This window comes from Neoarthrinium moseri (assembly GCF_022829205.1).
Source record: "Neoarthrinium moseri strain CBS 164.80 chromosome Unknown scaffold38_Wmoseri_CBS_16480, whole genome shotgun sequence".
Taxonomy (NCBI): domain Eukaryota; kingdom Fungi; phylum Ascomycota; class Sordariomycetes; order Amphisphaeriales; family Apiosporaceae; genus Neoarthrinium; species Neoarthrinium moseri.
The window spans coordinates 346,287-360,537 of NW_026055152.1; the positions used below are offsets into that span (position 1 = coordinate 346,287).

The window sequence follows — 14,251 nt, forward strand, 5'->3', positions numbered from 1 at the left end:
TACTTCCATCCCATCGCTTGCCGCTATCACATCACCTGAGATTTGACGGTATAGCTATACTCACACACACCTCTCAACGATGGCCGTGGGAAGGAAAGATGAGCCTATGGCTCCTGTCCATCTCTTCTCGCATGGTTCTACCATGATGCTGGGCGAGGAGCACCAGTCGGCCAAGTACTGGGAAGAGTGCGGAAACCGTGCGCTGGAGAACGGTATTGAGCATGTGGTCATGATGGTAAGTAAAGCAGGAAACCCATGAGTGTGGTCACCGATTCTTCCGCCCCCGATATCTGTTCGACTGACACTAACAACTTGAACAGGGCGCACACTGGGCAACCTCGCTGCCCGGAGTCCTGATCTCGGCCAACCCCAAGCCCGACAAGTCGCCGGTGGCCTACGTGCACCCGTCCAAGTACAAGAACTACGCGCTGAACCCGGACCTCGACTACGTGCCGGTCGTGCAGTCGTACCTGGAGGCGGCCGGGATCCCGGCGCAGGCGGACCCCAAGTTCGACTGGATCCACGACACGTACCTGGTGCTGATCCGCATGTTCCCGCGGGGCTGCCCGCCCACGACGCTCATCAGCATGAACCACACGTACGACCCGCACTTCCACATGTCGGTCGGCGCCGCGCTGCGGCCGCTGCGCGCCCGCGAGCACAAGACGCTGTTCATCGGCTCGGGCGGCGCCGTGCACAACCTGTACCGCAACGTCTGGGGCCCCATGGTCAAGTACCGCGATAGCTTTGCCCAGCCGACGCCGCCCGAGGCCTGGGCCATGGAGTTCCGGCAGGAGATGATCTCCGCCCTGTGCCCTGGCCACGAGGAGGTCATTCCCGCGGGCGAGGCGACGCCGGGGACTTTGATCAGGAGCACCAAGGGCGCCGGAGGCCCGCTGCTGCGGAGGAAAGTGACGAGCTTGATGAAGCACCCGCTGTACAGGGAGGCACACGCCACGGATGATCATTTCATGGCTGCCATGTTCGTAGCTGGCTTGTGTGGCTCCAAGGGCGATGAGAACATGCCCGGCGAGATGGGAGCCGAAGATTGGGAGCTGACCAACATGGTCAACTCGCAGTTTACTTTAGGCGCATGGGTTGAGGCCAAAGCTTAGTTTGTCCAGGATAGTTGAGAGCGTTCCGGTCGTTTCTGTATCAGTACTAGCAAAGCACGTATGTATTTGTTTGCTATAGCCTTGTGATAGCAATGCCTTTCCCCCATGGTATCTGTTAAAACCTAGAAACACCTAGATGAAACCCGTCTTCTTTCTAGAAATTTGTTACCCATCGTGTCGAGATCAGAGCATGCTACTCCATTGATCAATGTTGAAGTCCGCACCATTACCGACACTACCCAAGGACCCGAATATATCATCGTCTCCAAGGCCAAGCCCACCGTCAGCGGACATGTCCAGGCCCAGGTCTGGAGGGCCTGCACCGAGATCGAGATCCATGGTGGTGTCGTCTGCTACCATACTGTCGCCTTGGGCTGCGGCGATTGCATCGTCCAGAGAGGCAGCTGCGTTTCCGTCTAGGTCCAGACCTAGGTCGTTTTGTTGGATCATTGCGGGAGCCTGAGGCATCACCATTTGAGCCTCAACTCTCCTGTAGAGGCGAACGACGTGTTCAGCCATGATAGGGTCAAACTTCTGGATTTTCTTGCAATCCTCGGCCTCCCATCTCAACATCTGGCGAAGGCTGATTCTTGTCTGCACGTGTGAGACCTGCTGGCTAGGATCACCAAGGAGTGGTAGCGACGGTGGAGCTGGATTCGTCACATCTGGTGCACAGATAAGTGCCACGGCGATGTCGTAGACGACGCTGTCGTTGGCTGCATCGGTCACTTGCTTGACTTCATCAAGGATCAACTCCAACAGCCTTCTAGGACCTAGAAGCTTGCTTGCCACGATAATCTGACGGTGTGTGTACGATTGAGGCATGACATTTACACCAGGGTGCGACCCCCATTGTACAAGTCCTTGGATCGTATGCCGCACGGAAGCAACCATCCCTGGCGAGCTTGTCCACGTCTCAAATTCTTTGTGATCAGCACCAGCTGTTCTAGGGGGCACTTGAGTGTTGTCTCGTATTGCCTTCAGCAAAGGCTCGATCTCCTGATTTTTAGGGTCCTGTCTTTGGTGCGACCGCAGGGCGTGCTCCAGCGGGCTTGCCACTATCGTAATAACGGCTGATAGCATTGTCTGGGCCTCACTAGAACCCTGTTTTGTCAGGAGAATGAGTTGCAAGATCCGAATGACTGCCTTAGGCTCAGTTGTTCTACTAGTCCTCAAGTGGTTGGACAGAAACGTGATCGCCATGACGAGAGAAGGCAACAGGAATGTATCCACAAGATCTGTGTTGAGTCAGCTTCCAATTCCTGCCCAGACGGATGGATATCCTTACATTCGACACCGCTCTTCAGACTATCTTCAGTGAGCCTGTCAGTGCTGAAAGCCAGCACAGTTTGGTGGAACAGAGTGGAAACGAGGAGATAGAAGTCTTGAGGCGGGCAAGACGACATCAGTTCATCTCCAAGCCCACCGCTCTCGGGGTCGAAGAGACCTTGGATCCACCCCCCTATGTGGCCCTTTTCCTGCTCTGTTAACTCCTCGAAAATCTTGTGCATGTGTCCCGTGCTCAGAAGCTTCGCAACAAAAGAGTCGGAAGACCTCACCCCAAGGTCTGCGACACTCAGGCCATAACGATGGACGAAAGCTAAGACCAGGAGCAGGATGGAACCGAACTCCTCATACAATGGTTGGTATTCGCCTTGATCCTCGTCATATCGCCATGTATCCAGTAACTCGCAAAGCGGCTGCAGTATGGTGATCGGCTTCTCAAAGAGCAGAATCACATCCAGAGACAGCGGCTTTTTAGCAAGCTGGCTGCATAAAAGCTTCAGTGTCATTGTCTCTTTGTTGCCGCAAAGACGCGCAATCACCTTTGGATGTCAGTACTAGAAATAGGACCACGATGGACAGGAACGTATACCTCAGTCAGGGCTTGGCAGACAGGCCCCACGTTGCCATCCATTTTGTCAAGCTCGCCGATGAGACCTTGGATCCTCTCAGGATCAGCCATGCATTCATTGACTAGTGTGTCCTTAACATATCGGCCGCCTTCTGGAAGAGTTTGATACGTTATTTCGCCTAGCAGGGTCTCGATCGCCGACTCAGGAATCAACCCGTGCAGGCAGCAAGCGAAACAAAATTCTTGGCGAACACTGTCTGTAAACGTATTGTTGCTGCTAGAAACATCAAACATGGCCGAAAGCGTCGGGAAAGCATTAGTATCGACTTGGCTCAATGCCAGTGTGATGCATTGCTGCGGCGTTGCTGGTGGGAAAAGCGACTGTGCTAAGGTCGAGAGAAGTACTGGTAACTTATTGATGAGGTACGACCGTAAAAGGTGCCCTGTTTTGGGACCCTCGTTTCGGAATACCGCGTTGGCAAGCACATCGAATGACGCCAGAATTAGATCTATGAAACAACTCTGTATATCAACCTACACCGCTTGTTAGGAAACTGTCTGAAAGCGCAAGTCCTTGGGCTTACGTTGTAGCGGTTATGCAAATAACTGTATATGGTAGCGTCGTCTATGAGTGGACGACCAACGAGCTATCCCGAATTAGTCAAAGTGATATCAAGGCCCCCCGTGTTGAGTATAACTCACCGAAGCATTCAAATAAATATACAGGCCTGCCCGCGTATTTATGATGGGCAATTCGGCGACGGGGAAGTTCTCAAGGCCCAATGCAGAGTCGATGAGATCGTCGAATTCAGCTTTGGCGGCCTGGCTTTTCTTATCAAGCGGCTCGAAAGCAGCGAGTGTATTTGTGCGGAAGCCCTCAAGCTTGTCGGCTATTTGGGAAGCACTCTCCATGATTGAAGGGATGAAGCTGCCGAGACTCTCGGACAAGGCCTTTCTTGCCTCTGTAGAGACTTATGTCAGCTAAGGGTGTCTTTGCTACTCAACGCCACATCATGCTCACGAACCTTTTGCAGAGGAGCTGCCCAGCGCTCTCAGAACCGTCTGGTTATCAGATATCCCCAGAAGCAGCATGACGAAGGCAGCCCGCGATGCCTCCATGTCATTCCTAGATTGCGCGCTATGCACTTCGGCCATGACATCCTGGGCGAACGCCGCCGCGGCCAAGGCGAACAGGGCCATCCATTGGGCCATGATCTTGCATGTCGCTATAGCATCCCCGACAGACTTGATGCCGGTGCCAAGCCCCACCGCCTTGGTGATGCGGTAGAAGATAGTCTCCTCCTGCCCGTACGAGCTCTTCCATCTTAAGTTGCCGCTGGCGTGGGGATCTTGGCTGACGGCGTGACCAACGGCTTCTGCAGGGGTGTGAGCCGTGGAATACTTGTACAGGGCCCTCAGGATGGAAGGGGTGTCGATGAGCTTCTTGTCGGTCAGGACCTGTATATATCGAGGAACGCGAGGATCGAGGCTCTCGTGGTTGGCGCGCTGTGGTCGCAGGAAGATGTCGGCGATGGTCGCGGGAGGTAGGGAGTGTTTCGAATGTAGAACAGTCACGTATGTTGCAAAGGGCTCGGGGTCCAGGCGCTGCAGGATACATTGGGCGAGAAACTCGATCCATTCCTCCACTGCCTGTTTTTGGTCGCGAGCTCGGCCAGCTCCCTCGATGCCGCTGCCGCCGTCCACGTCCAAGTCCATGTCCATTGCAATCTGGGGTCGTGAGCTTCACGCAGAAGCTACATCAGGGTGGACTAGCCGCGAATGGCAATTGTTTGTCCCGTGGGCACCTTGGCTCAGGAAAGCAAGCCAGAGCAAAGCAAGGCAGCCGTATGGGTTGTCCGAGGCTGTGGGTGTGCAGCTTTCGACGCCGAACCCCGCGAGGCTGAAGAGCTACCTTGCTTCCTTGCTTCCTTGCTTCCTTGCTTTACCTATTTCACCTACTTGCAGGTTAGTAGTTGGCTGATAAGGTAGGCTACCTAACTACCTCAATCCCCGTGCTGAGAAACATTGGACCGGGGCGAGTGGGCACTGAGCCAGCCAGGCCAGCGGCGCGTGCGGGCGCCTCAACGCCTGGCTGCCGACCCTGGACGCGTCCTGGCGCTAAGGACCGCGGCGGCGGGGGCCTAGCCCCCCCGCCGGCCAAGCCTTCTCCACGATCACTCCAAGGTGCGGGAGCTGTGGCGTTCAGGGTCTAACCTAACCATGTAGCCTCAAGCAATGTATGTACTCTGCAGGCCGTCTAGCTTGTCATCTGAGACTCAATGATTCGATGCTAGCGAGATCTAGATTTCCGGTTTCCTGGGTCAGCCATTCACCAATGCACGTCAGCCGGGTTAGCCGGGCTATGACGCTCAAGAGCTCTCTTCACAGTATTGTATTCCCTTTGCCCGCATATCGAGAGATTTCAAGAGACAATATGTCTGTTGATACAGCCGCCTTGAATTGAACTAGGCCCGTAGACATTCCATCCGTCGGGGAATCAAGCTGATATATGAGGGCCTTTTGGAACTATCTACACAACAGGGAATCGCCAGAAAATAGCTGGCAGTGGAGTTGACTGGCCAGGAAAATGCTCTTGGGCGTGACCACGGCGTATTCAAGTACACGGCAGCCGTCCCAAGCCGGGTCCACATTGCAAAGGAAGTATCCATGAAGCATCCACATGGCCGCGTTCCGCATCCATCAAGCATCTAGTCTCTTCAAGGGACTTGCTTTCCCTGACGCCACTGCAAGTCCATGTTTAGGGCGGAGAATAATATCACTGCCTGGTGGACTGCCTGGTGGACTGCCTCTGAGAGTAACTATGGATGCTCCTGGGACTGCAGGGACTAGCTCTGACCGATCATCTGTCATCCGACTTCGTGATAATGTCTGTGGCTCTCGTCGGGAGATTCCTGCTTGAGATCCACCCCAAGATTTCTCTCATCGTCGTGCTCGATTGATCTTGGTCCTATCACTGTAATTGTAGTTAGCGATTTGCTCCTTGGGCCCAAGTGTGACGGTTGCTTGTTCAAACGTTTGGGGGCTGGGAGACCCAGACGGGGGAGAAAACCCGTAAAATTTACTCACTCCAGTCCTGCATGGCCAGCCACTCGCTCCAGTTGGATTCTGCGCTGACTATCTCGCGCTCACTGACATTCTGCAGTGGGCGAAGGAATGGGGTTGTCTGCCCCCCTTCCATGTCGTAGTGGCGTTTGACGTCTAACCAACTCCCGCTTTTCGCTGCAAACAAGTAATTACGACGCTCGATTTCGTGAAGGTGTCCAATGCCGGCAGCCCAGTCGTCACCGAAGAAGCCGTGTAACACTCCCGGATAGTCAAATCCTGTTGCTACAAGCCGTCGAATATAGGGAGTCAAAGTGGCAACACTGTTTGACGTGGTCGGCAGAGGCAGTGCGCCTGTGCTTCGTACCGAAGGAGACGGCACAGCTGAAGGTGAACCGCCTGATCGTGACGAGAGAACGGGGCTGTGAGCTCTCTGGTGTGGCAGTTGAATATTGACAAACGCCGCCACGGCTTGTACAGGTCCACTATACTGGGCGTGATCTAGGAAGTACCGCAGACAAGATTGAAAGCGAGGAAACCACTCAAAAAGGTCGAACTGGTCGTCTTGCAGCCCGAGCATCGGGCTGGGATAGTTGAAGTCTGACCCGAACCCTCCTCGCGGTGGTTGAGCCCCAGACGGTGATGGCTGGGGCGATGCCCGGGACTGGGGTTGTTGAAAGGACATGGGGAACGAGGACGGCCCACCTCCCCCGGCGTGGTACGGAAAGGCCATCTCTGGTGGACGTTGCGTTTGTCGATAGTTGTTTCCGCTATGGCCGAAGTGTTCTCGAGACACGGTTGACGGCCGGGCTATATTCTTGCTTGTCAATAGAGCTCAATTGGAGCCGCCCTCGCTGTGTCTAATAACACCTGAGGGGCTCTGAACGTGGGCACGTTAGATCATGGTCCGGCCGACAAGGGGACGGGACGGGACGGGACGTAGGTCAAGCACTTACGATCATCAGCGTGCCAGCGATTATCCTTTGGGGGGCCGCATTAATTCGGTGTTCGGTAGTACTCCAGACAAGACCCACCGTCCTGGAAAGATGGCAGTGCAGTGGGAGGTGTGTGAAGTTGGAGGAAGCCCACGAGGCTTTAATACCTTTTGGTGGTGGACGAATGATGGGATACCCTTCTTACTTGTTGTCATTCCCGTTTAGTCTAGATCAGTCTACTGAAGGGAGAACCGGTACACCAGCCCAGCATTGGTTTTACAGAAGTCAAAAAGAGACGTAACCAGGTCACCAAAGATGCTTGCAGGGATAAGCCGACACTAGACAGCTGAGGCTAGAAGCCGCCGCCTGTATGGGTCTGCCCGTCCGCCACTGAGCAGCACTCTGTTCAACAACTGCAACTGGTCGTAGGGAACGACGATCGTGTCCAGTTGCCGCAGCGGGTTGGCCAAATGTTAAAGCGAACCTCAGAGAACAGCCCGAGATTGACAGGAGCCGTGGCTTCATTATATCCTATGGGTTCCCTGCGGACAGTCATCACAGCTTGACCAACTGTGGGAGCGGAGAGTTGCTTATTCCATATCGCATTCCGTTCATGAAGGGGGCAGAGGGTCTGAGTGCACCTGACGATGCCCAGGTGTGCAGTGATGGGCTCTTGGAAGCTTCGGTATGGGACGCTAGTGTCAAGAACGAGCGTACAGAAAGTCATGAAGCAACCAGCTTGGTTCAGACGAACATCAAACATGAATACATCCAGGTAGGTACCTCCCCAGCCCGAGATAGGACGACCCTCGAAGCGAAGCTGGACGCGATCCACTGGATCGTCTGGTTCCCATGCCACGAAAAAGGACTCTTGCAGGCATTCCAAGACCTGGCTGCAGCGTGTAAGTGGTGAACTGCGATCAGGTAAAAGCAGGTCAAAGTTGGCGCCGGCATTATGAAGCGGGCGGCGGAAGCGAGGGCGGAATGGGAGACAGCAGATAAACCAGATCGACCTGCCGCCGAGTACTCATTCCGTACTATGGTAGGCCGTGATGATCTCCCAGCCAGGCAAGTCAGCAGCCGGGGATGGGGCTCTTGATGCTCTGTAGCCCGGGCAGCTACCTAGGTCGCTAGGCTGGCGGGCGCAGCCGAGTTGCCTATCATCGCGTGATGTGGCGGCCTCGATCGGCGTCTCTTAGAAACCCTCCCAATGCGTCCTTACCATAGTAACTAGGTGTCATTACCTCCTTGCTGCGGTTGGCCATGCACGGCAGACGAAGCGAGACAGTACCTGTCCAGCACCGGAAGGGCGAGTTGCGACTTGCGACTTTTCCGCGGCTCGATACACACAAATCATGTTGCAGCTGAGCGCCACAGATCTAGGCCCGCTCAGGTTTGCAGGCCTCCAGCAACGTGGGATTTAGGCCCTGCACGTAATCGCCGGGGTTTGCTTTTTCCAGCAAACGACACATCTGATTTGCTTCGCCGTTGACACTGACTCGGGTCAATTCCGAACTGGCAGAGTATTGCCTTCTGCAGCTTCTGTCGGTCTGCTACCGCCGTTTGAGCATGTCTGTCTGGGGCGCAGCGCTGTGCTCTCATCAGGTACCTGAACCCAATGCGCCTGGCCACCATGCTGCTGCTGCTACATCGGACCAACAATCCCCTGCATTTCATATATAAAATACGTCGTCTGTGTGAATTTTGCCGCTCTGTAGACGAGCTTATTACTCCACGTCAATGTGCAGGTGCTTCCCAAGTCTCGGGCGCTCCGTAATCCTGCGATCCCTCACAGCCAACCATGCGGGAAAGTACTGGGGAAGAAGGTTGCCAGCATATAATCCAGAATCAATGAAAGATCTCAGATGGAATATTGTTGGACAGCCCACCAGGATCGACCTTTCTTGAGACAGTTGCATAGCAACAGTGATAGTGACGGCTCTCGATTTGGGACTCTGTTCCCCCTGATTGTCCAAGGATTTGACTTCAGAGGTCGGCTACGGAGGAGGCCGGCTAAGGGTTCAATTGGGACCTTGCATATCAAGGAAAGCAGGTCGACGATGATAATTCAGAGAAGTAATTGCTCAGCTTCCGATCCACCTTGTTCCGGCAGGGATTTGACAAGAAAATTTGGGTGACATCCAGAGATCTGGAACGTGTGGCTGCAGGGGATTCATACACTCTGGGCATGCTCGTTCAGCAACAATAGCCCCAGCTTGGCCGAATGTAACCCCCTTATACGCAAATTCCTCTGCATACCAGCATGCCTAGTGCTTTGCTATAGACAGGGATCAACTCCAAAGTTACGATACTGCGATTCACGTTCAGGTTTTATACGGAAGACATTGGCTACATAATTGCTTTGGCGATAACGGGACTGACGTTCATCGCCGCACTCTTGTTAGACATTACTTACGCCTCTATTACCTACGGAAGTAGGTAAGTAGATCTTTCCGATATGGGGTTCCATTGAACACAGCACTCCGTCTCTTCGAATAAGTGGATCTTCTTGAAAAAGAGCATAGACGCCACCGGTTAAGTCTGCCGGTCCTGGCTGCCTCCATGGTGGCCAAACCAAAGTGCCATGTGGCACGCCTTTCAGGAGCCATGTGCGGTAGGAAACCATAATATTGCCTAGCTCCTGGATCGATGCTGCCTGCGTTGCATTGCAAGTCTGCGGCGGCAGCTCATTGGGCAGCATTATGTTTCCCCGTTGCCGCCCGGAACGAAAACTCTACTAACTTTTACCTATTACCGCCTGCATTTCAGCACGGCAAGGTCCTTGATTTTGAGTACAGCTGCCTTAGATCACTCTAGGACCATTGAGCGCTGCACATGATGCTATCTCCCAAGTAGATTCATGGGCTGGTCACAGCCTCTTATGCAGTGCGAGTACGACAACAGCGCAGGTGCCTAGGACCGACCTGCTCTCAAGACCGGCCATGACCGAGAGAGTCTTGTGAGGCATCCGAACTTCCGGGCAGGTGGTGGTCGTTCTACACCACCCGAGCCCAGGACAGTAGAGATGGCTGTGCCAGTTTGCCACGTCAGCTACCCTATTCTGTGACTAAGGGTGGCAGATACACCTAGAGAACTGCGTTGTTACATATATCGACTTCACCGATCCGGCCCTACGGTGAAGGAGACCCGTCCACCCGCTGATGGTGGCACTCAGGAGATGCGCGTTGGTGTGAGCGCCCTGTGCCTGGCTGGTGCTACCTGTTTCTAAGCACCACTGGTTTAAGGAAAATGAGCCGCTCGCTCTGTCGAACGCCAAACTGAGACATCTAATGTTGCCAAAACTATCGAAAGGTGACCCGAAGAAACCATTGTACGTGGTACCGGCATTCAGCATACGTAAGCTTTGAGTACTTGCGATCTAGATCTGAGCCAGCCCCTTTCTGGACCTGGCTCTTTGTGCCATGTAACTGTGGGCTCTGACTTATCCTTCAGCGCTTCGACGAGGTGAAAATTGCGTCCCGTGAAGATGTGGCCACCATGTAACCTCAACCAGGTAAGCATATCAGATATATTAAGCTCGCGATTCACCTTTCGACAAGAATTCCCCAAACTCACGGAACTTCAGAGATTTATCGGAAAGCAGCATAAGATCGACAAATCAACACACAGAGTATCGACGGGACAAGGTCCTGCCCAAACCCCTTTGCTCTGAGTTACCAGCTCATCATGGCATGATGTTAACAAATCCTGCCGTCTTGATATGCCCGTTGCGAGTCGATTGCTAACGAGGAAGGCCTGGTAATCCATTAGACCTCAAGGAATATGTGCATACGCTCCGAGCATTAATCTTCGATTAATGCAGCATTACACGCATCATATGCAGTAGTCATTCCCCTACGAACGAGTGCTGGACCATTGCGCAGACAAATTTTCACGGTGGTCAAGGATGGTCTCCTGGTGGCTTGATAGAACCAAGGACATCGATAGAGATGCTTCCAGAACGCTGATTCGAGCTTTCACAACCCTAGATCTAAGAATCTCGCTATGATTTCCGATCTTTGAGATAGAGTAGGCCTGCATGGTTCCCGTCGATCGTGCATGAAAAGAAAAAGAAAGAAAAAATAGATGGGAATCTACGGCTCGCTTAGCGGGAAGGGCAACGGGGGTTGCGGTGAGCATCCCGTGCATCCTGCGACGGAGCCTCAGATATGTATAGGTCGCAAGCATTCCTGTACCCGGAAACCGGCAGCATATGCACCAGAACCCCGTTTGTCGGCGAGGGGCACGACATCGGGATGTGGCGCACCGTAGACACCGTGACACTCTGCCCAGCTGCTTGGTTACGTGTGACAGGTATGTTGGATGACAAAAGCAAATATATAGTATGTCCAAATTGTGACCCTGATCTTCGCGGGAGAGACCAAAGTCGCGAAACGCTGACTCGAGCCATCTAATGATAACCAAGAAGTACCAACTGCGTGTAACTGAAACAGTCATCCCCACCACTGGTTGAAAGGCCCCTTTCAACAATACCGCTTGGGTAGCTACGTTTCCGAAAAAAAGTGAACATTCTTAAATTTTACTTGAATTAGGCTGAGAATCAAAGGAAAAGACTTCAGCGTTAAGACTTCTGCATACGCAAGGAGAAGAATGCCGGTGGTTGATCACAATGAATGAGGTTGAACGGGTCAACCGTAATATCGGTATATCACCAAGCTGTAGAATGAATGAATGAGAATCAGCTGAGCATAAGTTCTATAGTCTTTCTATGCTGCTTCGGTATGATAAACAGAAATTGCACGGGGTGAAAGTGCTGCCATTTCTACGAAAATGAATCTACCTTGATGTTCGTTACTTCAATTGCATCAATTGAGAATCAGATTGGTATCGTTTCCTGATGTCTTGTTCGTGGCTCTACGTCGAACTGGCCACAAGCTACGCATCGACCACGATTATTATAGGGTCGGGTGAATCGTTGACGCATCAACATATAACTCGACTATTCGCCAGCTTAGGGGATCACGGTTAACATGTATGGCGGGCCAGTCACCAGAATGGCTCGTTCCTCCACCAGGAGAGATGAAAGCTTACTGTGCCGTTGGGTTATGACCAATGACTGCTAGATACCTAGTCTGCGCCTAGTTCCACTATCACATCTCTGGTTTCAATTCGGAAACAACTCTGATTGGCCAGCTCCTTTATGATCTGCAAGCGTGAAATACTGCCAAGGCCTAAAACTTCAGCTCGTCCAGCGAACTTTACTGTTAGTAGTTTAGTTCCTGTAGCTTGATGGCTGCGACTCCGCCAGGAGGATTTAGACCCTGAAAAAGGCTGAAGCCATCATGAGGATCATTAGTGATTAGAAGGCACAATGTGAGTAATCGCATTGTATTTTTGCAGCGAAAAAAGTCTGCAACAAGGCTGAAACGAGAGCAAAGAGCAGTATTTCTCCGCTTGCGATAGAGACGATCTTTATAGAATGACTGGGAATGCTCTGATGCTTACAGAGGGGCCTGTCTCCCGTTGGTGTGGAGCTATCACCAAGCTGAAAATAGATTGATGAGCATCAACTGGTGCCAGGTAGGCCGGCCCCGGCGATGCGGTCTGATCAATAAAACTCCTGGCGTAGTTCTCGGCTTGCCGAGTCTGGGCTTTCCTCGTTCTCCTCGACTCTTCAGCGTGCTTTTTGACCTCGAATGATGGTGTCTTCGATGTTGAGACTGTCGGTTATCAGCTGCGCCGTGGCCGTTGCGAATGCAAAATGGTTCAACGGCCGGGATGAACCACCAAGCTGGCAGCCGGCAGAGGAAACACAGGTGTCGCCAGATCTCGCGACGAATGGGTGGACGCCGAAACCGACACCAGCTCCCGGCGCTCGCTTCCTAGAGAGGGAGTTGGCTAAAAGAGCCAGTACTAATACTTGCGGTTACTATGCTGGGTATTCATCTTGTAAGTGAACTGTCGCTCAACCGCCATGCAGCACATCTGATGGGGAAACAGCTGCCGCTGTTATATGCCAGAACGCGGCCCAATGTATTGTTAATGACAGTGACATGGCAATGGGTTGTTGCAGATCGTCAGACATTCAAGACTGCCAGATAGCGACTGTCTGTATCGAGTCCGCTTCAGCTTCACGTTACACTGGTCTGGACAGTTACGCCATTTTCTGGTAAGTCAAGCTTATTCTTGTGGAATGACCAAGCAACAAAATGCTGAGTAAAGCTAGCACTTCGTCCGAATATCCCAGCTGTGTCACTTACTCTTACGACAACTTCGATCCGCTATACGCTGGATATAGTGCCCTGGGTTGCGGTGCGGAATCGGGCGTTTATTCTGTCGAATACTACCCGCCTGCATTAGGAAGTGCAGTGAGCGGCTCCAGTCGACGCACATCAAAGACATCGACTCGGACTTCTGCCTCTGTTCAAACCACAGGAGGATCATTAACTTCAAAGGGCAACGCGGGGGCGACTGGTAAATCATCAACCACCACAGGGTCTGCGACTGGTGCGGGCCAGACCACGTCGCCTACTGCGGAGCCAGCAGCTCAGCCCTCGGGTCCCAACACTGGGGCTATCGTCGGAGGCGTTGTTGGTGGCCTTGCTGGTCTTGCGTTGATCGTGACGGGCATCTTCCTCCTTGTGCGTCATTCGCAGAAGAACAAGGACGGCGGTGCGCCGCCACCGGGCCCTCCCGCGCAGACTACGAGCTACTACGCTCCGGGCCCTGGTCCGGATCAGTCAGTATATGGCCAGCCACCACCTATGGACCAGACTCAACATTACGCAGCTTATGCTCCAGCCGGGTTTGCCGCTGTAGATAATCGATCAAGCATGGCGCCATCCACATACTTTGCCCAGTCGCCAAAACCATCGCAATACGACAATAGCATCAGTGTCAGCCCGACAGGCAGTCCACCACCACAGAGTGTCGACAATGCCTACCAAGGCGCAATGGCGGGATACACACCACCTCCTGGAGGCCAGCAGCAGCCTCAGTATCAGGCCTACACTCCTCCCCCGGCCCAGCAGTACCAAGCTTACAACCCTCACACCGCCCATGCCCATGCCCATGAGTTGCCGACATCTCGGCCGGACGAGGAGTTACGCGAGCTTGCGTAACGTAGCTAGCTTCACATCCGCCTTAGAACGACATTCAATTGAGACATTCGCGTGCTAGTGCTAGAGGATCTCTGATGGATACAATATAGAAAACACTTAGACGGCGTTGGATTACCTCACTAATATCAAAGAGGGGATGGCTTCCGTTATGTCATTGGGCAAACATGAACTAATTATACCAGAATTATGTCAATAATGCCC

General features: G+C 53.1%; 4 protein-coding genes across 4 annotated transcripts; 2 read left to right on the forward strand and 2 right to left on the reverse strand.

Annotated features, from left to right (window-relative positions):
* Positions 1 to 79: 79 nt before the first annotated feature.
* On the forward strand, positions 80 to 1,115 carry JN550_008869 (uncharacterized protein; the record flags this gene model as incomplete). The annotated part of the gene is made up of 2 exons (XM_049320878.1): positions 80 to 235; positions 321 to 1,115. The coding sequence occupies 2 exons, from the start codon at positions 80 to 82 to the stop codon at positions 1,113 to 1,115; spliced, it is 951 nt and encodes a 316-aa protein (XP_049169255.1).
* A 183-nt stretch (positions 1,116 to 1,298) lies between these two features.
* Positions 1,299 to 4,692, reverse strand: JN550_008870 (uncharacterized protein; the record flags this gene model as incomplete). The annotated part of the gene is made up of 6 exons (XM_049320879.1): positions 1,299 to 2,353; positions 2,404 to 2,885; positions 2,942 to 3,504; positions 3,555 to 3,617; positions 3,673 to 3,932; positions 3,996 to 4,692. The coding sequence occupies 6 exons, from the start codon at positions 4,690 to 4,692 to the stop codon at positions 1,299 to 1,301; spliced, it is 3,120 nt and encodes a 1,039-aa protein (XP_049169256.1).
* Positions 4,693 to 5,837: 1,145 nt separating this feature from the next.
* JN550_008871 (uncharacterized protein) lies at positions 5,838 to 6,766 on the reverse strand (the record flags this gene model as incomplete). Its single annotated transcript, XM_049320880.1, has 2 exons — positions 5,838 to 5,944; positions 6,058 to 6,766. The coding sequence occupies 2 exons, from the start codon at positions 6,764 to 6,766 to the stop codon at positions 5,838 to 5,840; spliced, it is 816 nt and encodes a 271-aa protein (XP_049169257.1).
* A 5,874-nt stretch (positions 6,767 to 12,640) lies between these two features.
* On the forward strand, positions 12,641 to 14,050 carry JN550_008872 (uncharacterized protein; the record flags this gene model as incomplete). The annotated part of the gene is made up of 3 exons (XM_049320881.1): positions 12,641 to 12,878; positions 12,930 to 13,098; positions 13,156 to 14,050. 3 exons carry the CDS (start codon positions 12,641 to 12,643, stop codon positions 14,048 to 14,050), a joined length of 1,302 nt encoding a protein of 433 aa, XP_049169258.1.
* Between the last annotated feature and the right edge of the window lie 201 nt (positions 14,051 to 14,251).